General features: G+C 39.0%; 1 protein-coding gene across 1 annotated transcript in view; it reads left to right on the top strand.

Moving 5' to 3' along the window:
• The window catches only part of EML6 (EMAP like 6), a 320,117-nt gene that overhangs the window by 133,931 nt on the left and 163,375 nt on the right, over positions 1-22,811 (top strand). The window contains exons 3-5 of the mRNA XM_067705051.1: positions 5,067-5,226; positions 8,727-8,825; positions 18,090-18,158. Coding sequence (XP_067561152.1) covers positions 5,067-5,226; positions 8,727-8,825; positions 18,090-18,158 — 328 coding nt within the window. The remainder of the gene's footprint in view (positions 1-5,066; positions 5,227-8,726; positions 8,826-18,089; positions 18,159-22,811) is intronic.

Raw genomic sequence — 22,811 nt, 5'->3', positions numbered from 1 at the left:
CCTGCCACTCTCTTCCGGCTTGCAGAGTTTCTGCTGAAAGGTCAGCTGTTAACATACAGGGGAATCCCCATAAGGTTATTTGTTGTTTTTCCCTTGCTGCTTTTAATATTTTTTCTTTGTATTTATTTTTGATAGTTTGATTAATATGTGTCTTGGCATGTTGTTCCTTGGCTTTATCCTGTATGGGACTCTCTGTCCTTCCTTGACTTGATTGACTATTTCCTTTCCCATATTAAGGAAATTTTCAACTATAATCTCTTCAAATATTTTCTCAGTCCCTTTCTTTTTCTCTTCTTCTTCTGGGACCCCTATAATTCAAATGTTGGTGTGTTAAATGATGTCCCAGAGGTCTCTGAGACTGTCCTCAATTCTTTTCATTCTTTTTCTTTATTCTGCTCTGCAGTGGTTATTTGCACTATTTTATTTTCCAGGTCACTTATCCGTTCTTCTGCCTCAATTATTCTGCTATTGATTCCTTCTAGAGAATTTTTAATTTCATTTATTGTGTTGTTCATCATTGTTTGTTTGCTCTTTAGTTCTTCTAGGTCCTTGTTAAACGTTTCTTGTATTTTCTCCATTCTATTTCCAAGATTTTGGATCATCTTTACTATCATTACTCTGAATTCTTTTTCAGGTAGACTGCCTATTTCCTATTCATTTGTTTGGTCTGGTGGATTTTTACCTTGCTCCTTCATCTGTGTGTGTTTCTCTGTCTTCTCATTTTGCTTAACTTACTGTGTTTGGGGTCTCCTTTTTGCAGGCTGCAGGTTCGTAGTTCCCATTGTTTTTGGTGTCTGCCCCCAGTGACTAAGGTTGGTTCAGTGGGTTGTGTAGGCTTTCTGATGGAGGGGACTGGTTCCTGTGTTCTGGTGGATGAGGCTGGATCTTGTCTTTCTGGTGGGCAGGACCGAGTCCGGTGGTGTGTTTTGGGGTATCTGTGACCTTAACATGATTTTAGGCAGCCTCTCTGCTAATGGGTGCGGTTGTGTTCCTGTCTTGCTAGTTGTTTGGCATAGGGTGTCCAGCACTGTAGCTTGCTGGTCGTTGAGTGGAGGTGGGTCTTAGCATTGAGATGGAGATATCTGGGAGATCTTTTGCCGTTTGGTATTACATGGAGCCGGGAGGTCTCTGGTGGACCAATGTGCAGAACTCGGCTCTCCCTCCTCAGAGGCACAGGCCTGACACCCGGCCAGAGCACCAAGACCCTGTCAACCACATGGCTTCCTTCAACCAAGAAATGTTATTTTTGTCATTTTCAAAATGCTCAGCTGTTCTGACTTTTATCTTTTCCAGCTCAGTTTCTGACATCTGTTTGTTCCCAAGGGAGGGGGCCCAAGGCATGGGATGGGGGAGCAGCATGGTGACGCTCTGGCCATCCTCCCTTCTCACCTCTCGATGTCCAGCATTCCTCTCGCAAGCACCTTGTTAATGCTTACTCTGCCACGATGTTCCAGGAACCATGTAGAGTGATAGAAACAGCCCTTGCCCTCATGGAACAGACAGTCTCATCAAATCCTCTTCTTCATAGCTCTTGGGACTTCAGGTGTGGTGTAACCTGGGGAGTCTCTTTGGCAGAGACTAAGGTCGAGTTAAGGCCATCTTTTTCCCAGGATCGGGCTTCAGACTCTAATGCTGCCAAGCTCTGTGATTTATCAACCCAGTTGCCTAAGCAAAAAGCTGTCAGGTTTGACATGTTCAAGCTTTTCCTTAGCCTCAAACACCCTCACCCTGTCTCTCTCTTGCTCTCTTTCCCTTACATATCTCTTGACTCTTCTTCTCCCTCCTCTCTGCCCCTGTCGTACCTCACTCTCTCTCACCTAGTCTCTGGCCTCTCTGCTTCCTCTCCTAACAGCCCTCACCCATCTGTTCTTCCCACTGTTCCTCACTGCTACTAGGGTTACCTTCCTGACATGTGAAACTATTTATGTTGTATCCTGCTCCTGACTGTCAGTGATGCCCAAACTTTCTGGCCCGATTAAAAGGGCTTTCACGGCTGCCCTGGCCTGCCCGTTATTATTTTATGCGTCTGTCCTTCCTTTTAAGGTGGGCTTCTTGAGAGAAGGGCAGTGTATTTTCTGTTATCTATGGCACCACCTGACATTTCATAGGTCCTTAAATAAGGGTTTGTTGAATGAATGAACTAAAATATACTAAATTGTCATAGGGTTTTCATAAGACTGCTTCCATCCACTATTTTAATGAAACAAGTATGACACTCCATAATCTACTTGCAATTTTCTAGGACATCTAGAAAGTATCAAGGACCAGAGGTATCCCAGCAAAATTGATATTGAGGGGGTACTTTTATACTTTATTGGTCTTCTCTCACCAACTGTGAATGCTGAAGTGTTCTACAAGCTTAAAATGTTTTAAAGCCTCTAAGAGTCACCTATTGTGAAAAAGCTACCCTTTTATGTGTGTCTTCTTTTTATTTTACTCCTCATAACGATCCCAGAGGATATATTTTCCAGCAAGTACTAAGATGGCCAACTCAGATTCGGGGCACCGAGGTGTTTCTCATCCCAGCCCATCCTCTCCTCCCTTCCCCTCCATCAGGACCCACGTTCACTCCCATCACAGCTGAAGCCAGGAAATCACCTGCACCTTGTTTGCCTTCCCGGGAAACCCCACACTCCCCCGTCCAGAGCAGGCCCGGGCCCATAGACTCCCTGACAGAGTTCGAAAGAGGAGCACGTTTCCTGACGGAGGGGCTTGCCTGGAGAGGCCGGCTCACCCATCGCAGGGCGCAGGCAGTTGGACTGGGTCAGAAAGGGAGAGCAATGCCTGAGGTGGTGCTGCAGGGGAAAGGCTTGAGGAAAAGGCAGCCATGGTCTCCTGGGGTGAATTCTAGACAGCTCGCTGCTGCCAGGAGGAACAACTGGCCCCCCGAGGATGTGCAGTGACATGGTGCATAAGGGTTGCTGCAGCCTTGGACCATGGCAGATACTGGATTTGTCCTTCCTCTTCCTGAAAGATGATAGACTTTCGGCCCACCTGCGTGCATTTCACTCCCAAGTTCTGAACTCAGGCAGTCTCCCCACTGCACAGCCTTTGGGCCACAGCCTGGTCCCCAGCGCCTGGCCAGGCCCCTGGGGAGAGTGCCCTGTGACTATGGCTGGCGGTGGGGGGTAGGGGGTGGGGGGAGGGCAGGTGAGGCAGATTGAGATTTGCTTGATTGGTGGTGTGAGCCAAACTCCTTTCTGACTGGAGCGTCCTCACTGGCACCTGGAGCACGCAGGTGTCTCTCATCCCAGGAAGCCTCCGCCTCCGCAGAACTCCCGAGATCTCGTGAGATGGGGCTGTTTCTTGGAAGGGCGGTGGCGGCAGAAGTGCCTGCGCCTGATTCCTGTGAGACGCCCCGAAGGTCAACGCTCCCAATCCATACTCTTCCTCCCCCTCCATCTGGACCCACACTCACCCTCCCCCCACTCTGCAGCCAAAACCACAAAGCTCACCCTCCAGGCAGCTCCAACTCCACCCTTTTTGCTTACAAAGAAAAAGGAAAAACCAAAACTCGATGAAGCATCCAGCCTCGTAGGGGGAGTGCAAATGGAGCCGACCTCCAGCTTAGGAGGCATCACGGGGACTGAAGACCTGTGGATGGGGGCACTGGGAGCTCCTGGGAAGGCCAGCTGCACCCCGGCGCCGGGGTACAAGGGCCTGGGAGCACCGACGGTAAGGAAAGGGAGCCAGCACTCGGGGTCCTGTGCAAAAGATGGTACTAGGTTTGGTGGGAGACCCAGGAAGTGAGCACAGTGGGATGAGAGACACCAGAACAGACTGTGGGGCTTGGTGGTTGCAGAATTGGGGGCGGGGGGAGAAGCAGAAAGTAGTTTGTTTCTAAAAGGAACACCCGTATCAACAGAGACATGCCTATGTTGGTTGTATCTGTCTGTTGCCAGTTACACAAATAATGATGATAATGAAACTTGAGTGCTTACTCTGTGCTAACTGCTCTGTATTCATTATATCATCTATTTTCATATGTTATCTTCATTTCATAGATGAGGAACCTGAGGGCAAAAGAGATCAAGTAATATGTCCAAGGAACTAGAGGTATTGAGGGGCAGCCAATGTGCAAATCCAGGTGTAAATCCAAATGCTCTGATTCCAGAGCATATATTCTTATCAAAATCAAGCTGAAAATTGAAAAGGAAAAAACAATTCTGCTTCTGTTAACTGTAAACAGATGCTGAAATTGAAAAGGAAAAAAGTTCTACTTTTGTTTATTGTGTAAACAGTCATCTGCTAGTTTTTTATATAGGTCTTTTGTTTAATTCCCAACACCTGTTTTTAGAAAGGCACAACTCCTTTACACAACGAATTTAAAACGTTCGAGTGATTTCTCATCTAGGAGTAATAATGATTACATTTCTCCCTCTTAACTGCTACAGATTCCTTGAAATTCTAGTTGGCATTTGACAGTTTTATTTTGATTGCACTACAGTTGTAGGAAAAATTCTACACAAACCACAGGCATAGTAATTTGTGGTTCTCTTAGTGTCACAGTGATTTGTGTAAAATAGAAATTTTCATTTAAAATACATAATCTATGGCAGCAGATACAGAAACAGCACTTGACTCTGCAACCCCCCTCCATGCTTTGAAATCCTAATGAGGATGGTATCCAGAGCTTCTGCAAGCAGGTTTAATTAATTCTGAGAAGTACGCTTTCTCCTGGCAACAGCATTTTTTTCCCCAATTTAAAGTCAAAAGTTAATTTGAAAGCTAAGTAATATTTTCAAAATCAGTAAGTAAATACCATAACATAAGGCAATGATAGAACATAGAATCACAGAATTATAACAGTTGTCTGATTTTCAAGGTTACCGAGCGGGTAAGATGAGATGAAATTATTGTTAAACTGTGCTAAGCCTCTCTTTGCCAAAGTTGAATGTTTCTATTAGACCAATCAGCCAATTCATTACTTGGGCGACAGTTTGTACTCTTTCTCTTGGGATTATCTTGTTAGATGATTAAAATGAGCAATGTGGATAAAAGATGATCAGTGTTTTTCTTAACTTTGTTCAATAGGAAGATGTGAAAGAGGCCTTTTTCTTTTTCAGCCTTGCCTTACACCCAGATAAAACCCTTGTTGCAACTGGCCAAGTTGGGAAGGAGCCATATATATGTATATGGGACTCCTATAATGTCCAGACTGTGTCTATTCTGAAAGATGTCCATACACATGGAGTCGCCTGCCTGGCTTTCGACTCGGATGGACAGGTATGTATCTTTTTGCATTTTCTTTTTCTTTAATGACTTCTCACAAGTCACCTAGAATTATAATGCACATAGCGTATAGGCTCAGAAGGTCTATCAGCCCTCCCTATCTCCCCTTGTCAGCCTCTTAGAATCCTCATATGTTTGGTCCTTTTCCACACTCATGGTACTGAGATCCAGCTCTGGATAGGACCTAGTTTTGGTTCCCCCAGTCTCACTATTAGGTTAAAAAGCCCCCAGAAAGGAAGTTGTGAACTTCATGTTGATTGGGTTCATAGTGACTCAGTGATTCTACTTTGTCTTCCATTGTTAGCTTCCTATTTGGAATGAGGGTTGGACTGAACCTTTTTCACTGACCTCAAGCCCTGAGTATCTCCTTGGTTCCCCTTGCTTTCAGAAGATAGCATCACCTCCTAATAATTCATTGAGAAGATTCTATTTGATTCTTTAACCTTGAGGTGACTTCTAACTCCTTTCCCCTACCTGCTCACCTCAATTCAAGCAGTCACTGATCCATGTGTATTTATTAGTTTCTTTACAGTGACTCTGACATTCATTCTCTCCTTCCCATTCTCCCTGCCACCATCCTTTAAGTTCCAAATCTGTGTCATGCCTGACAGTTTAAGTAACCTGTCTTCACACAGTCAATTTCTTGCTAATGCATTTCACCAACTGAAAAAGTGTCAGAACGTTGTTTAAAAACAACAGAAGCTTGGAGTACCCCCTGAATGAAGTCCACACTTTGTGGCTGGGCATTCTAGGCTGACCAACTTTTCTAGCCTTCTCTTCACTATTCCCTTGCAGTCAAGTTGGATAAGTCAGAGAGATTCCTCTACCAGACCAGGTACCTTGGCACCTCCAGACACTTTCTCATGCTGCCCTCTTCACCTCCAGTGCCCTGCTCACCCTGTTTGCCCCTTAAAGTGATTCATTCTTCCAAGACACTTCATAGGTCTTCATGAAGCCCTCCCAGTCTCCCATTCCAACAAAGTGTCTCTCTTTCTGTGGACTTCCAGATTTGTTAATGTGTTATAGATACCAATTCTATCTCAATTTTTAAAAGATGTTAAAGAGAAGGGAGTGGAAGTGTAAAGGCCTCATTCCTGGCTCCCCCTGCATTCACCTCCTCACGAAGGCCATGCCTTTTCTTCCTAGCCTTCTCCACGTTCCTAGGACGCCCTTCCTCTGTCTCTTTTCACTCTTGTGTTAATGCCAGTTAGTTCCTTCAGTCTATTTTTTGGTAAATTTTAGAGTTACTTCTCTAAGTCCATATTGTGGAAAGACCTGTGAAATTATTCATAGAAGATTGACCAAGCTGAGAGTTTGCAGGTAGTTCAGATAGGACTTGACCTGGTTTGGGTCACTTTTTAAACAGTTAAGATTTACTTTGTGTTTTCTGCTATTTTGAGAGAGTAGTGATCATTCTATTCATTTTTCTTTCCAGAATTAGATTCAATACATATATGGACCCCTGGTAAATATGTTTTTGATTTAACTACTCTATAATCTTGTCCAGTTTAGTCAGGATAATGCATAAGTTCTATTGTATATCCAGGTCTAAAGAGAAATAGCTAGATAGTAACGTGTGTTCAGATTTGCAGTTATTGACTTCCTGACTAAACTGAATGAATGTGTCAGGATGCATATGTATGTACAAGTGTAAATGAATGCTTTGATGTGAACTTACATGCACATTCTCTATCTGATTTTGCTTTTCTAGCAAACATTCTTTATCAAAATTCTAGCAAACATTCTTTATCAATGTTCTAGCAAACATTCTTTATCAAAATCACAAGAAAAATGTAACGTAGCAGGGGGAAATCCAGCTGTAACTTTTAGTTCTTTGTTCATTTTATTTTGTGTTAGAATCCTAGCTATTTTTTTAGGTTCCATTTTGAAGGTAGAGACAGGGATGAACTGCATGGTACTTTCACAACTGTCAGTTGAGAAAAATAACCTCCTATTTGTTTGCTGTGATGGATTTCGTGGCTTGTTGATGCCTATTGCTTCAGATCTGCCTTTTTCCCTGGACAGAGTTCACTGGAATCGAGCGATATTTAGAAAATGACAAATGGACCATCACCTCACAAGCATCAAAAGGCAATTGAAATGCTTTTCCGGTAGCGATAGGGCCTGTCACTGCAAATGAACAGAATAGATTTCTTTTGGCTTTTTCTCAGTCTTCTTCACATTTCTTATGTGGGTTTTACTTTAGTGCCCATGTTTATGTTAACTGCTTTTTCTGTTAAAGTAAAGAGAAAAGAAAAAAATAAGCTGAATGGAATTCACCCACTTCAAATTTTCATATATAGATAAAAATACAACCATGTCTTAAAATCATTTCCATTACTGGAACTCTCAATTGAAAATTACAGCAAAGACCTCCTTTCAATAAGCACCTATTTTAAAACCTCCAGCTATATTTTTTTATACTGAATATTCCTAATGGAAGCTACCTTTAGTGAAGAAACCTGAATAATCTCTGCATAACACTAAATGTATTTAGCCATATATGGCTATCTGTCATTGCATATATATGCACGTACACACACACAGTGAAATACATAAGCTCACATACTGTTATACTTGGGTAGTGATGTTTTTAAAACCTTTTGACTTACATTATTTCACTGATCCATACAACAGTACTACTTTGTAGACAGAAAAAATACTTTATACTCATTTTACAGTTGAAAAAACTGAAATTTAAGGAGTTTAATTTTCTAAGGTCTTATGTCTGGCTAATCATGAAGTCAAAAGTGAAGCCAAATCTACTTACTCCCAGCCCAGACCTCTCTTGATTACATAGTTTTGTTTCTATGCTGCTAGAAGCTCTGATTTTGGTGTCCCTAATATGTGTTTTGACCCTGTTAATTTTGTATATACTCAGGTGTGGGATTTTTTTTCCCTTTGAGGACAAGGTCTGATCTGAATCCAATGAATTTAGACTGGGAGATGAAGTACCAGAGTACTTTTACTAAAACTATGTATCCTTCTGTAGTCACTCCAAATGTTTGTGAAATTATGAAAATTAAGAAGAATGAAGATAATGTTCATTTATGGGATTTCTTTTCCATGTGTTTGTCAAACCCTTTCATTTTAACAGTTTGGTGAGGCTTTTAGACTACAGAATCCTAGATGCTCTTAAAACCGTATTAAGATCTTAAATTTGAAAATTTAAATCCTGCCTTCTAGTTCTGTTCCTATGATTTCCACTGATAAATCAGAGACTTCATGAGATTTTGCATGTTTCCTATGTTTAAGAAGGACAAATTGGTTGTAGGTTTTAGGTTGTTGAAATTTTAGTATATGCTAATGGAATAATATCTACTGTGATATCTTTAGCTTTGGATTTAAGATGGGTTTTGAGAAATCATTTTTTTCACAAGAAATTCAATACTTAGCCCATAGTAGGTAATAAGAACTATTTATCGAAAGATGGAATGGATAATAGGAAGTTTTCCCATCATTTTCTGGTATTAAATTATTGTTCTTATTCTTAGCGTTTAGCCTCTGTGGGATTGGATGCCAAAAACACAGTCTGCATTTGGGACTGGAGGAAGGGAAAACTTCTGGCCTCAGCCACTGGCCACTCCGACCGGGTAAGAAGACCTTGTTGGATCAAGCCATGCAGGTTTCATTACTGTGAGGGAACTGTGATGTAGCTTCTCAGAGTTGTAGTATTTTTTAAAATAAAATTTTCAAGTGTAGATTCTCCTTCCATATGCAACTTAAAATCTTACTGTTTATAAAAATTAATTTATGATTAGTAGCTCTGTTGGCATGATCTCTTCTGGTGATCAGATGCGTTATTTAAATTGTTACTGTTATTCATAGGCAAAACAGATTTTTGATACTGGCATTTAGCTTCATAAAATAAAAGAAGAATTGAATTTGAAATTATATGCACTGTTTAGGTGTATTCATTTAGAAATGGAAATAGTTGTTAGAAAATAATATTCACAAGGTATGTTTACAAGTGTATACATTTGAATTTCAAATGAATGTAATGACAACTGTGTGATTCTTTGTTATATTCAAGAAACTGGAATATAAATTGTCTGCTTACCATTCATATTGAAGTCATTGTGATCGTAGATGATAATTCCATGTAGCCATAGCTGGCAAGATGGGGTAGGAAGCAGGCATGTGCATTAGCTGGTCAGAAATGTATTTCTCAAGTGTCTGGAATAATTAAAATAATTTGGCTATTTTATTGTCTTGATTTTCTAATTTAAAAAAATGAATTTGCATACTGTCTTACATTGATTCCTAGTTGATCTGTATTTCTGCAAAGTATAACTCCATGCAGAATGAGGCCCTAATTAAATGTAAATTCACTGCCTCTTGATTGGTGTGAACTCTAAAAGATTTCTTTATATGAATGGCATATTCATCTAGGGAGAATTCTCATTTTAAGGGGCCCCCTTAGCTTTTACTGAACATTTGGGCAAATTGTATTCGAGGATTAAGTCCTCAGAAAGTCCAGGAGTGATCAGCAATGGAACGTTAGTGTTGGAAGAGGCCTGGCACCCGTCTGGCGCAATGGTTCCCACCACTGGCTACACATCCTGGGAAGATTTTAGAGTATAGTGATGCTTGGGCTTTACCCCCAGGTGTTGATATTAACTTACTGCTATTTAATTGGTATTAACTTAGTACTTAATGAGCAGGTTGAAAATATTTGTGATTCTTGCATTTGGTTTTTTTTCTACATTAAATTATATCAGTATTTATTCTCTATGTATTAATTTTATTTACTTATTTTTAATATAATTTTAATTTTATATTAAAGTATAATTGATTTACAGTGTTATATTTCAGGTGTACAGCAAAGTGATTCAGTTGTACATATACATATATCCATTCTTTTTCAGATTCTTTTCCAATATAGTTTATTATACAATATTGAGTATAGTTCCCTGTGCTATATAGTAGGTCCTTGTTGATGATCTATTTTATATATAGTAGTGTGTATATGTTAATCTCAAACTCATAACTTATTCCCCCCCCACCTTTCCCCTATGGTAACCATAAGTTTGTTTTTGAAGGCTGTGAGCCTGTTTCTGTTTTGTAAATAAGTTCACTTGTATCATTTTTTTAGGTTCCACATATAAGTGATATCATGTGATATTTGTCTTTCTCTGTCTGACTTACATCACTTAGTATGGTAATCTCTAGGTCCATCCATGTTGCTGCAAATGGTATTATTTCATTCTTTTTTATGGCTGAGTAGTATCCCATTGTACTTATACCACATCTTCTTTATCTATTCCTCTGTTAATGGACATTTAGGTTACTTCCATGTCTTGACTATTGTAAATAGTGCTGCAATGAACATTGGAGTGCATGTATCATTTCGAATCATGGTTTTGTCTGTATATATGCCCAGAAGTGGGGTTGCTGGATCATATGGTAGTTCTATTTTTCAGTTGTGTAAGGAACCTCCATGCTGTTCTCCATAGTGGTTATACCAATTTACATTCTTTCGTACCAATTTACATTCCCACCAACAGTGTGGGAGGGTTCCCTTTTCTCCACACCCTCTCTAGCATTTATTGTTTGTAGAATTTTTCATGATGGCCATTCTGACTGGTGTGAGGTGATATCTCATTGTAGTTTTGATTTGCATTGCTTAATAATTGGTGATGTTGAGCATCTTTTCATGTGCTTTTTGGCCATCTGTATGTCTTCTTTAGAGAAATATCTGTTTAGATCTTCTGCCCTTTTTTTTTTTTTTGGTTTGTTTGTTTTTTGATATGGAGCTGCATGAGGTATTTGTATATTTTGGGATTAATTCCTTGTTGGTTGCTTCCTTTGCAAATATTTACTCCCATTCTGTGGGTTGTCTTTTCGTTTTGTTTATGGTTTCCTTTGCTGTGCAAAAGCTTTTTAAGTTTCATTAGCCCCCATTTGTTTATTTTTGTTTTTATTTTCATTACTCTGGGAGGTGGATCCAAAAGATCTTGCTGTGATTTATGTCAGAGAGTGTTCTGCCTATGTTTTCCTCTAAGAGTTTTATAGTATCCAGTCTTACATTTAGGTCTTTAACCCATTTTGAGTTTATTTTTGCATATGGTGTTAGGGAGTGTTCTAATTTCATTCTTTTACATGTAGCTGTCCAGTTTTCCCAGCACCACTTATTGAAGAGACTGTCTTTTCTCCATTGTATATTCTTGCTTCCTTTGTTGTAGATCAGTTGACCATAGGTGCAGGGGTTTATTTCTGTACTTTCTATCCTGTTCTATTGATCTATATTTCTGTTTTTGTGCCAGTACCATACTGTTTTGATTACTGCAGATTTGTAGTATAGTCTGAGGTTAGGGAGTCTGATTCCTCCAGCTCTGTTTTTCTTTCTCAGGATGGCTTTGGCTATTCAGGGTCTTTTGTGTTTCCATACAAAGTTAAAACTTTTTTGTTTACCAAATTTATTGATGAGCTCTAGTAGTTTTCTGGTAGCATCTTTAGGATTTTCTATGTATAGTATCATGTTATCTGCAAACAGTGACAGTTTTCCTTCTTTTCCAATTTGGATTCCTTTTATTTTTCTTCTCTGATTGCCATGGCTAGGGCTTCCAAAACTATGTTGAATAAAAATGGCGAGAGTGGATATCCTTGTCTTGTTCCTGATCTTAGAGGAAATGCTTTCAGCTTTTAACCATTGAGAGTGATGTTAGCTGTGGATTTGTCATATATGGCCTTTATTATGCTTAAATAGTTTCCCTCTATGCCCACTTTCTGGAGAGTTTTTATCATAAACCGGTGTTGAATTTTGTCAAAAGGTTTTTCTGCATCTACTGAGGTGATCATAGTTTTTGGTTTTTTTTTAAATTGGAGCATAGTTGCTTTACAATGTTGTGTTAGTTTCTGCTGTACAGCAAAGTGAATCAGCCATATGTATACATGTATCCCCTTCCTCCCAGACTTCTTTCCCATCTAGGTCACCACAGAGCACAGAGTAGAGTTCCCTATGCTATACAATAGGTTCTTACTAGTTATCTATTTTATACATAGTAGTGTATATATGTCAATCCCAGTCTCCCACTTCATCTTTGCTACTATTTTTTGAGGATTTTTGTGTCTATATTCATCAGTGATATTGGCCTGTAATTTTCTTTTTCTGTGGTATCTTTGTCTGTTTTTTTGTATCAGGGTGATGGTGGTCTCATAGAATGAATTTGGGAGGGTTCCTTCCTCTGCAATTTTTTGGAAGAGTTTCAGTAGAATAGGTGTTAAGGCTTCTCTAAATGTTTGATAGAATTCACCTGTGAAGCCATCTGGTCCTGGACTTCTGTTTGTTGGAAGATTTTTAATCACAGTTTCAATTTCAGTACTTGTGATTTGTCTGTTCATATTTTCTATTTCTTCCTGGTTCAGTCTTGGAAGGCTATACCTTTCTAAGAATTTGTCCATTTCTTCTAGGTTGTCCATTTTATTGGCATATAGTTGCTTGTAGTAGTCTCTTATGATCCTTTGTATTTCTGTAGTGTCAGTTGTAACTTCTCCTTTTTCATTTCTAATTTTATTGATTTGAGCCCTCTTCCTTTTTTTCTTGATGAGACTGGCTTAAGGCTTGTCAGTTTTGTTTATCTTTTCAAAGAACCAGCTTTTAGTTTCATTGATTTTTGCTATCATTTCCTTCATTTCTTTTTCATTTATTTCTGCTCTGATCTTTATGATTTCTTTCCTTCTACTAACTTTGGGTTTTGTTTGTTCTTTCTCTAGTTGCTTGAGGTGTAAGATTAAGTTGTTTATTTGAAATTTTTCTTGTTTCCTGAAGTAAGATTGTATTGCTATAAACTTCCCTCTTAGAACTGCTTTTGCTGTGTCCCATAGTTTTTGGATTGTCATCTTTTCATTGTCATTTGTCTCTAGGTATTCTTTTATTTCCTCTTTGATTTCTTCAGTGATCCTTTGTTTGTTTAGTAACATATTGTTTAGCCTCCATGTGTTTGTGTTTTTTACAGTTTTGGTGTGTGTGTGTGTGTGTGTGTGTGTGTGATTGATTTCAAATCTCATAGTGTTGTGGTCAGAAAAGATACTTGATATGATTTCAGTATTTTTTAATTTACTGAGGCTTGATTTGTGGCCCAGCATGTGATCTATCCTGGAGAATGTTCCATGTGCATTTGAGAAGAATGTTTATTCTGCTGCTTTCTATAAATATCAATTAAGTCCATCTGGTCAAATGTGTCATTTAAGGCCTGTGGTTCCTTATTGATTTTCTGTCTGGATGATATGTACATTCATGTAAACTGGGGTGTTAAAGCCACTATCACTGTGTTACTGTCGATTTCTGCTTTTACTGCTGTTAGCATTTGCCTTATATATTGAGGTGCTCCTATGTTGGGTGCATATATATTTACAATTGTTATATCTTCTTCTTGGATTGATCCCTTGATCATTATGTAGTGTCCTTCTTTGTCTCTTATAACAGTCTTTAAAGTCTATTTTGTCTGATGTGAGTATTGCTACTCCAGCTTTCTTTTGATTTCCATTTACATGGGATATTTCCATCCCTTCACTTTCAGTCTGCATGTGTCTTTTGGTTGGAGCATTTAATCCATTTACCCTTAAGGTAATTATCCATATGTATGTTCTTATTGCCATCTTGTTAATTGTTTTGGATTTGTTTTTGTAGGTATTTTTCCTTCTCTTTCTCTTTCGTTCTCATGTGATTTGATGACCATCTTTAGTGTTGTGTTTGCATTGCTTTTTATTTTTTGTGTGCGTATCTATTGTAGATTTTTGGTTTGTGGTTCCCATGAAGTGTTTTGGTTTTTTTTAACATCTTTATTGGAGTATAATTGCCTTACAATGGTGTCTTAGTTTCTGCTTTATAACAAGGTGAATCAGTTATACAATACCTGTGTTCCCATATCTCTTCCCTCTTGCATCTCCGTCCCTCCCACCCTCCCTACCCCACCCTTCTAGGTGGTCACAAACCACCGAACTGATCTCCCTGTGCTATGCAGCTGCTTCCCACTAGCTAGCTATTTTACATTTGGTAGTGTATATATGTCCATGCCACTCTCTCACTTTGTCACAGCTTACCCTTCCCCCTCCCCATTTCCTCAAGTCCATTCTCTAGTAGGTCTGTGTCTTTATTTCCATCTTACCCCTAGGTTCTTCATGACCTTTTTTTTTTCTTAGATTACACATATAGGTGTTAGCATACGGTATTTGTTTTTCTCTGTCTGACTTACTTCACTCTGTATGACAGACTCTAGGTCCATCCACCTCACTACAAATAACTCAATTTCATTTATTTTTATGGCTGAGTAATATTCCATTGTATATATGTGCCACATCTTCTTGATCCATTCATCTGTTGATGTACACTGAGGTTGCTTCCATGTCCTGGCTATTGTAAATAGAGCTACAATGAACATATTGGTACATGACTCTATTTGAATTATGGTTTTCTCAGGGTATATGCCCAGTAGTGGGATTGCTGGGTCATATGGTAGTTCTATTTGTAGTTTTTTAAGGAACCTCCATACTGTTATCCATAGTGGCTGTATCAATTTACATTCCCACGAACAGTGCAAGAGTGTTCCCTGTTCTCCACACCCTCTCCAGCATTTATTGTTTCTAGATTGTTTGATGATGGCCATTCTGACCGGTGTGAGATGATATCTCATTGTAGTTTTGATTTGCATTTCTGTAATGATTAATGATGTTGAGCATTCTTTCATGTGTTTGTTGGCAATCTGTATATCTTCTTTGGAGGCCAGAAACTATCAAACTCTTAGAGGAAAATATAGGCAGAACACTCTATGACATAAATCACAGCAAGATCCTTTTTGACCCATCTCCTAGAGAAATGGAAATAAAAATAAAAATAAACAAATGGGACCTAATGAAACTTAAAAGCTTCTGCACAGCAAAGGAAACCATAAAGAAGACCAAAAGACAACACTTAGAATGGGAGAAAATATTTGCAAATGAAGCAACTGACAAAGGATTAATCTCCAAAATTTACAAGCAGCTCATGCAGTTCAATAACAAAAAATCAAACAACCCAATCCAAAAATGGGCAGAAGACCTAAATAGACATTTCTCCCATGAGGTTTTGATATAGCAGTCTATATATATACAAGATTGTTTTCAGTTGCTGGTCTCTTAATTTCAAATGCATTTCCAATATCCTGCATTTGTACTGTCCTCATGGTTGCTGGTTTTGATATCATATTTGTGTGTGGATGTTTTCCTACGTTTACTGTACGTTTGTTTGCCTTTACCGGTGAGCTTTCCCATTCGTAATTTTTTTGTTTCTAGTTGTGACCTTTTCTTTTCCGGCTAGAGAATTTCATTTAGCATTTGTTGTAAAGCTGGTTTGGTGGTGCTGAATTCTCTTAGCCTTTGCTTGTTTGTAAAGCTTTTGATTTCTCCACTGAATCTGAATGAGAGCCTTGTTGGGTAGAGTATTCTTGTAGGCTGTAGGTTTTTGCCTTTCATCACTTTAAATATATCATGCCATGCCCTCCTTTTTCAGGTAAATTGACTTCTTTTTCAGGTAGATTGACTTCTTTTTCAGGTAGATTGACCATCTCTACTTCACTTAGTTGTTCTTCTGGGGTTTTATCTTGTTCCTTCATCTGGAATGTATTTCTCTGCCATTTCATTTTGTCTAACTTTCTGTGTTTGTGGTCTCTGTTTCTCAGGCTGCAGGATTGTAATTCTTGCTTCTGGTGTCAGCCCATTGGTGGGTGAGGTTGGTCCAGGGGCTTGTGGAAGCTTTCTTGTAGGAGGAATTAGTGCCTGCCCACTGGTGGGTGGAGCTGCGTCTTGTCCCTCTGATGTCCAGGGCCATGTCAAGGGGTGAATTTATAGGCGATTGTTGGCTCAGGACAACTTTAGGCAGCCTGTCTGCTGATGGGTGCGGCTGTGTTTCCCCCCTACCCCCACCACTGGTTGTTTGGCCTGAGGTATCCCAGCACTGGAGTCTGCAAACTGTTTGGTAGGGCCAGATCTCGGTGCCAAAATGGCAACATCTGGGAGAGCTCACTCCAATAAGGGGTCCCTGGGGCCTCTGCTACCAGTGTCCTTGCCCCCACAGTGAGCCACAGCCAACCACTGCCTCCCCAGGAGACCCTCCAAGACCTGCAGGTAGGTCTGGCCCAGGATCCTATGGAGTCGCTGCTTTGCCCTGTGTCCCAGTGCATATGAAACCTTGTCTGCACCCTCCAAGAGTGGAGTCTCTATTTCCCCCAGTCGTGTGGAGCTCCTGCACTCAAGTCCCACTGGCCTTCAAAGCCAAATGCTCTGGGGGCTCCTCCTCCCAATGCCAGACCCCCAGGCTGGAGAGCCTGACATGGGGCTCAGATCTCACTCCTGTGGGAGAACCTCTGTGATATAATTATTTTCCAGCTTTTGGTCTCCCACCCAGTGGGTATGGCATTTTATTATATCATGAACGTGCCCCTGCTACTGTCTTGTTGTGGCTTCTTTTTTGTCTTTGGGTGTGGAATATCTTTTTTGGTAGGTTCAAGTCTTTTTTGTAGGTGGTTGTTCAGCAGTTAGTTGTGATTTTGGTGTTTTCATGAGAGGAGGTGAGCTCAAGTCCTTCTACTCTACCATCTTGTTTCCTGCTCATACCTTGCATATTGGATATTACTGTTTCTGCTGTTCTGTGATCCCATTATATCTTATCTTCCAAAGTGGTTGAATTGGACTGGATCTATACATGAATTTCCTGTTGTTTTGCTGATGAACTGTACACTTTCCAGTTACGAGTAGATTGTAAAAAGTACAGTGCTATCTAGTGAGAACTCTGTAATTTTAAGAGCCTAGAATGTTTTAATGACATACTGCTTTTAGAACACTGTTCTCCCAGACTCCATAATTTGTATCACACAGTTTTACTCTTTATTGTTGATGACAGTATGAATTATTATTGGTTACTTATGGGCAAATGATTATTTTCAAGATTATTTTAGTGGCTAAAATACTTAGCCCCTAGCACTAATTTGTATAATCAGTGCTTTGTAGTCTGCAAGATGATCGTACATACATTATCTTAATTGACCTCACAACAGAACTGAGATGGTGTCATTCATTCATTTTAGAGATGATGAGGTTAAGGTTAGAGATGCTAAGACTTGCCTGAGCTTGCATAGATAAAATGGGTACTTGGACCTTATTCATACTTGGTCCTTAGACCAAGTGTTCTTTCTTAAGAGCTGTTTCTGTGGTCAATACTTGTTCCTTTCTGCCTAATCAAAGGTTCTCCTTCTTTGTCTGATGATTGGAGCAATAGCTTCCTACTTGATGAGAGGTTAGCAGCCTCTTTCTCTAGTCTAGTCTCTGCCCCTACAATTGGTCCTTCTTTCTATTAGAGCTTCACAGAATGTGGTCCATGGACCACCTGCATCAGAATCTCCTGGACTGTGTTTTAAAATGCATGTGCCTGGACCTAATTTCTGATCCACTAAATCAGAATCTCTGACATGGGCTGGGGGAATATGCACTTTAAACAATTGCCATTCTCTTTGTTTTCACTGTAAAGCTATCTCAAAAGTGTGTTATTAGCATTGTGGAGAGCCACCAAAAATTTGATCAAAAAACTATCCTAAATCATCACAGTTTATTTACCTTGGATGGACGAAGTTAAAAATGTGATACCAGTTCTCAGTGATTGTGGTTAATTATTACTTATTCATTCAGGACTAAGGTAAGTAGACACAAGGTGCTAAAATGTGTATTAGCAATTCCTGACTCATCTCCATAGCCAAGTACTCCATTTGGGTAGGTAATGTTGTGCTCTGAATGTTAGGATAGAGTCTTGGCAATTGGACAGTATCTGAAAGAAAGCAAAAACACATGAATGCTGAACAGAGCAACTTTTTATCTTTTTTAAACAGATTTTTGATATTTCCTGGGATCCATATCAGCCGAACAGAGTGGTTAGCTGTGGAGTGAAACATATAAAGGTAAAGTAGTTATTATAAAGAAATTTTGGTACCTTGTATGAAAATAATTCCAGATGTTTATATAAATAATTTGGTGTTGAGAAACTGCTTCAAACTGCTTTTTTCCCCTTAAATTTGGAGGCTTCTTACCTGCATCTCTGATCCCAGAGCACACTAACATCAGCTGATGGGCCTCCCGTTTAGAAATGCAGTATAACAACAATCAAGCGAAGTGCTCAGCAGGCAGCTGAAAAGGAAACTTTATGTTAATTAAATATTATACAGAAGGGCTTCCCTGGTGGCGCCGTGGTTGAGAGTCCGCCTGCCGATGCAGGGGACGCGGGTTCGTGCCCTGGTCCGGGAAGATCTCACATGCCGTGGAGCGGCTGGGCCCGTGAGCCATGGCTGCTGAGCCTGCGCGTCCGGAGCCTGTGCTCCGCAACGGGAGAGGCCACGGCGGTGAGAGGCCCGCGTACCGCAAAATATATATATATATATATATATATATATATATATATATAAGACAGAAGACTCATAATACTTTTAGGATTGCATGTTTTAAAACAGTTCTGATTTTAATTTTGTGAATTAAGTTTTTTCATTGTGAATGTTTATACATATTGCATGTCAAAACTTTTTGATATGTTGATATGTTCTTTTAGAAGAAAGATGCCATGTTGTGATGGACCTAGAAGGAGAGCGATATATAGTACAAACCTACCTGGGCCATTGGCTTTTAAATGCCTAGCTTCCTGTAGACTACACAGCCTGGAATATTACTAGTGGAGCAGGACCTGCCTCTGTCTATTTGCTCCTCTCTATTTTGTTACACAGGTAGCAAAATTAACACCATAGACATCCTTTCCTCTGACATAACAAAAATTTCTCCTGGACCCTGGGATACGGCCCAGGATCTTCTGTCTATAGGTTTGTAGATAATATAAGTTAAAGTCCATAAAGAAAAGAGTGTAAGGGTTACTTGCTGGAACAGAGCATGTGTGGACCTCTGCTGCTACAAAAATGGTGCATTTCTGTGTGAACAGAGGAAATGTCTGTGTTACTCCTCCAACCAACTCCTCCTGTTTCCCAGTTCTTTTGTTCGTCTTTTAGTCTAGTTTTTCGTGATCCTTCCCATTATTCCTACTTAATGGTTAGAAAGGGACACATGATAAAATGCTCAGAAATAAACATAACAAGAAATATGCAAGACCTAATTTAAAAACTATCATAGAACTTTATAGAGGAATGTAAAAGAAGACCTGGGCAAATGGAGAGAGACAACATTGATTCCGGACATGAAGTGTAAAAATGATACATGCATTATTTATCTCCAAGTTAATTTATATTTAATACAAGTTCAATGAAAATCTTTATAAGCTTTATTGTTATCTGACAGCATTTCCCTTTAAGTTATTCTAAGTTAATCTATGAGAATGAAAGACAACCAAGAACCTTGGCACAAAAAACAATAATGAAAAGGAAAATGCACTACTATTTACTAAAGCATATTATGAAGTTTCAAAAATTAAAATGGTACAAGACTGGGGTAAGGATAAATAAAAACCAACAAAAAAGAAACTAAGCTGAGAAATAGACCTTAATATGTATGACAATTTAGAATATAATAATAGTACGTCTGACAAGTGGGCACTAGAAAAATTTATTATTCTAGTTGTATGTCATTACTTCATAGCATATACTAAAATAAATTATTTATGAATTAAAGAGTTGAATGTTAAAAAAAACTATAAAATAGAGGAATATATATGTAAATATTTAATTTCTCTCAAGTTGGAGAAAGGGGTTTCTAAATGTAAAAGCAAATAAGCCATAAAGGTGTTTGACACAAATAACCAATAAACAGTCTACAGTAAGGAATAGAAGGGAGTTTTATTTCAGCCAAGCTGAGGACTGGCCCGGGAGTGCAGTCTCCACCAAGGAAGAAAGCACTCTGGAGAAACATGGTTTTCAACACAGTTTTATATTTTCTCTGAACAAAGGACATACATACATCAAACATGACAGGGTACATTCCTTCAAGCTTTCAACAGAGATGTGTAGTTTCAGATTAGCACATACACAGAGAGTCAGCATGACCTTGACTTCTGGGAAGGGAACTTTGTCTTTGAAGGAGTACTAACATGGGCATCGTGGAAGGGTAGGCATTTACTCCTATGTTCAAAGAGAACATTCTTTACTTCTGGATAATGCACTCTTTTCTTTAATGGTTAAAGCAAATGTACAATGTATGTTTGACAGGCCATATGTCAGGCTGTTCTAGTTCACATAAAATTCAGGCCAAATCATGTATAAGCCAGAATGGCTTCCCCACACCCTAATAGATGAAAATTTCTTCCATCAAAGGATAATACTATAGATTCAACTATACAAATATTAAAATATTCTGTTTACCTTCCCACTACCCCCAAGAAACAAAAGAGGCAGACCACAAACTAGCAAAGTATAGGCAACAAGGCATAGAATATTGGCTTGTTCTTGAAATATAAAGAATTCTAGCAAATCTATAGAATGGACAAAGAATGTCCACATTATTTTTCTCAATTGTCTGCTAATAGACACATGAAAATGCTGACTCATTAATAATTAAGGAATAGACATTTTAAAATAACAGTGTTTTTAATATATCAAAATGATGATTGAAATGTATCCAGTATTGGGAAAGATTTGGGGAATGAACACTCTCAAACCTTGCTGGTGGAAGGGTAAATGAGTATAGTCTTTCAGTCCAGAAATTTGGCAATACCTGTCAATTACCTTAGAAATGTTGATACCCTTTGAAACAGTAATTTCATCCCAATTTTAGTATATGTGCTGCCAAAGTAAGCACAGCCAGTAATGTCATATCTTGTAATTTATCTCAAGGAAATTCTTAGGAGTATGAACCAAGCACTGGTTCATTGCTGAATAACTTACCATTAGCAAATAAAACCAAACAAAAGACGACCTGAAACCCCCTAACTGCCCTCAGGTGGTTAAATAAAATATGGTATATCCATATGAAGAAATACTGTGCAATCATACGTCATATTTTAGAGGATTATTTAATATTATTGGACATATTTAAGATCTATTTACAGTCTACTTCTGGGTGGGATAAATTTGTGGCTTTGATTTTTTTACTTTAAAAGTATATTTTTGTGTAGGAAAAAATTGGTAGACTATCCCAAAACATTAAACAGTTATCTTGCATAGTGAGTTGATAGTTTTTAAATTTTCCCATTATTTTAAAATTATTTTACAATAACATGCATTTCTTCCAAAATAAGAAAAAAGTAATGGAAACACAGGGGACAAAAAGATAAGTCTATAGGTTCTACTCTTCAAAGGTGTCACATGTCCTTAGGGCTTCATAAACATTTTATAATCCTTGTGCAGAGAGCTGATTTTAACCTGAGGCTATGTTTGCTGAAATGAAGGCACTTTTTGCTTCAACAGTAGTTGGATAATCCTTTCTCATAATTTATACAGTCCAACTGAAAGACTAGAAAACTCATTAAATTTGATAAACATTAGTTGAGTTTGTACCATGTGATAGAATAAAAACTGACCCGATTTTCAGTTTGCTTAAAACTGAGCAATTAAAACATTGAAATAGAACATTCTGTAAGAGTGGCAAAACCAAAATTCTCTAGGGATAACAGAGAGATCCCAACTGGTTAGAGGAATGTTAAGTGGTTCAGGAAGGGATGCTATTTGAGCTGAGCCTTAATGGATAGGTGAGTTTGGTAGGGTGGGCTTGGAAGGCAGCAGAACCCAGGGAAGGGGTTGCCCTTCAGTCAGGAGTTAATAGGCAGGGACTGGTCACCCATCGAATCATAGGTCTGGGGAGCAGAAGGGTCCTTGGCCCATTAACATGTTCACAGATTATCAACTTTTTCATCACCAAAGAACATCTTAGTTGTCTTTCCAAGGGAACAAATATTTTGAAAAATTTTGGCCATGAAATACATGGTAGCCATTACATCTTAATTCCCTTAACAGTTTTTAATTAACCAAGGATATAATATATATCTGCTAGCATGAGTTTCTGATCATAACATATGGAAGAGGCACTGAGTTGTTCTTTCAGCCACAAGCAAAGAAATACATGAGCTCAAGATGAGCCGGATTCCATTATTCCATGGTGGCTCTCTGGAAGTCTGGCACCCTGACCAGGGAGCCTTCAGCCAACTTGCATATTCCACAGTGAGGAAGCCAAGACCTAGGAGGTTGTTTGACTTTGAATCCTGGTTCTGTCTCCCTCTACTTGATTCTGGGAAAGCTATTTTATCTCCGAGACTGAATTTCTTTCTTTCCCAAAAAAACAAAAACAAAAAAGACAGGATAAAAAGGGGGGTGGGGATAACTACCTCCTGAATTTAAGAGTTACATTAAACAGTGTATGGAACCAGTAGGGGCACAATAATATTAATTTCTTTTCCCATTTCCTAGGTCTACAAAAATAGTGGCACAGATAAGATTTAAACTCTGTTTCTGGCTCCCTTTGACAAGCTCTTTTCTCTTAGCAATTATTTCTTTAATGATCTATCTTGGCTTAAGTCCCCACCCCCAAACCAGATTATCAAAGATAATAGATTAACTGCTTTAATTGATAGATTCGTCCAGTTTCCCTGTTTCTTTCCATCTTTGGTTAACTCCTTTAATCAGTTGATT

This window comes from Pseudorca crassidens, chromosome 14 (assembly GCF_039906515.1).
Source record: "Pseudorca crassidens isolate mPseCra1 chromosome 14, mPseCra1.hap1, whole genome shotgun sequence".
Taxonomy (NCBI): domain Eukaryota; kingdom Metazoa; phylum Chordata; class Mammalia; order Artiodactyla; family Delphinidae; genus Pseudorca; species Pseudorca crassidens.
The sequence above is the reverse complement of the archived record's forward strand: the minus strand, read 5'-3'. Positions and strand labels throughout refer to the sequence as shown.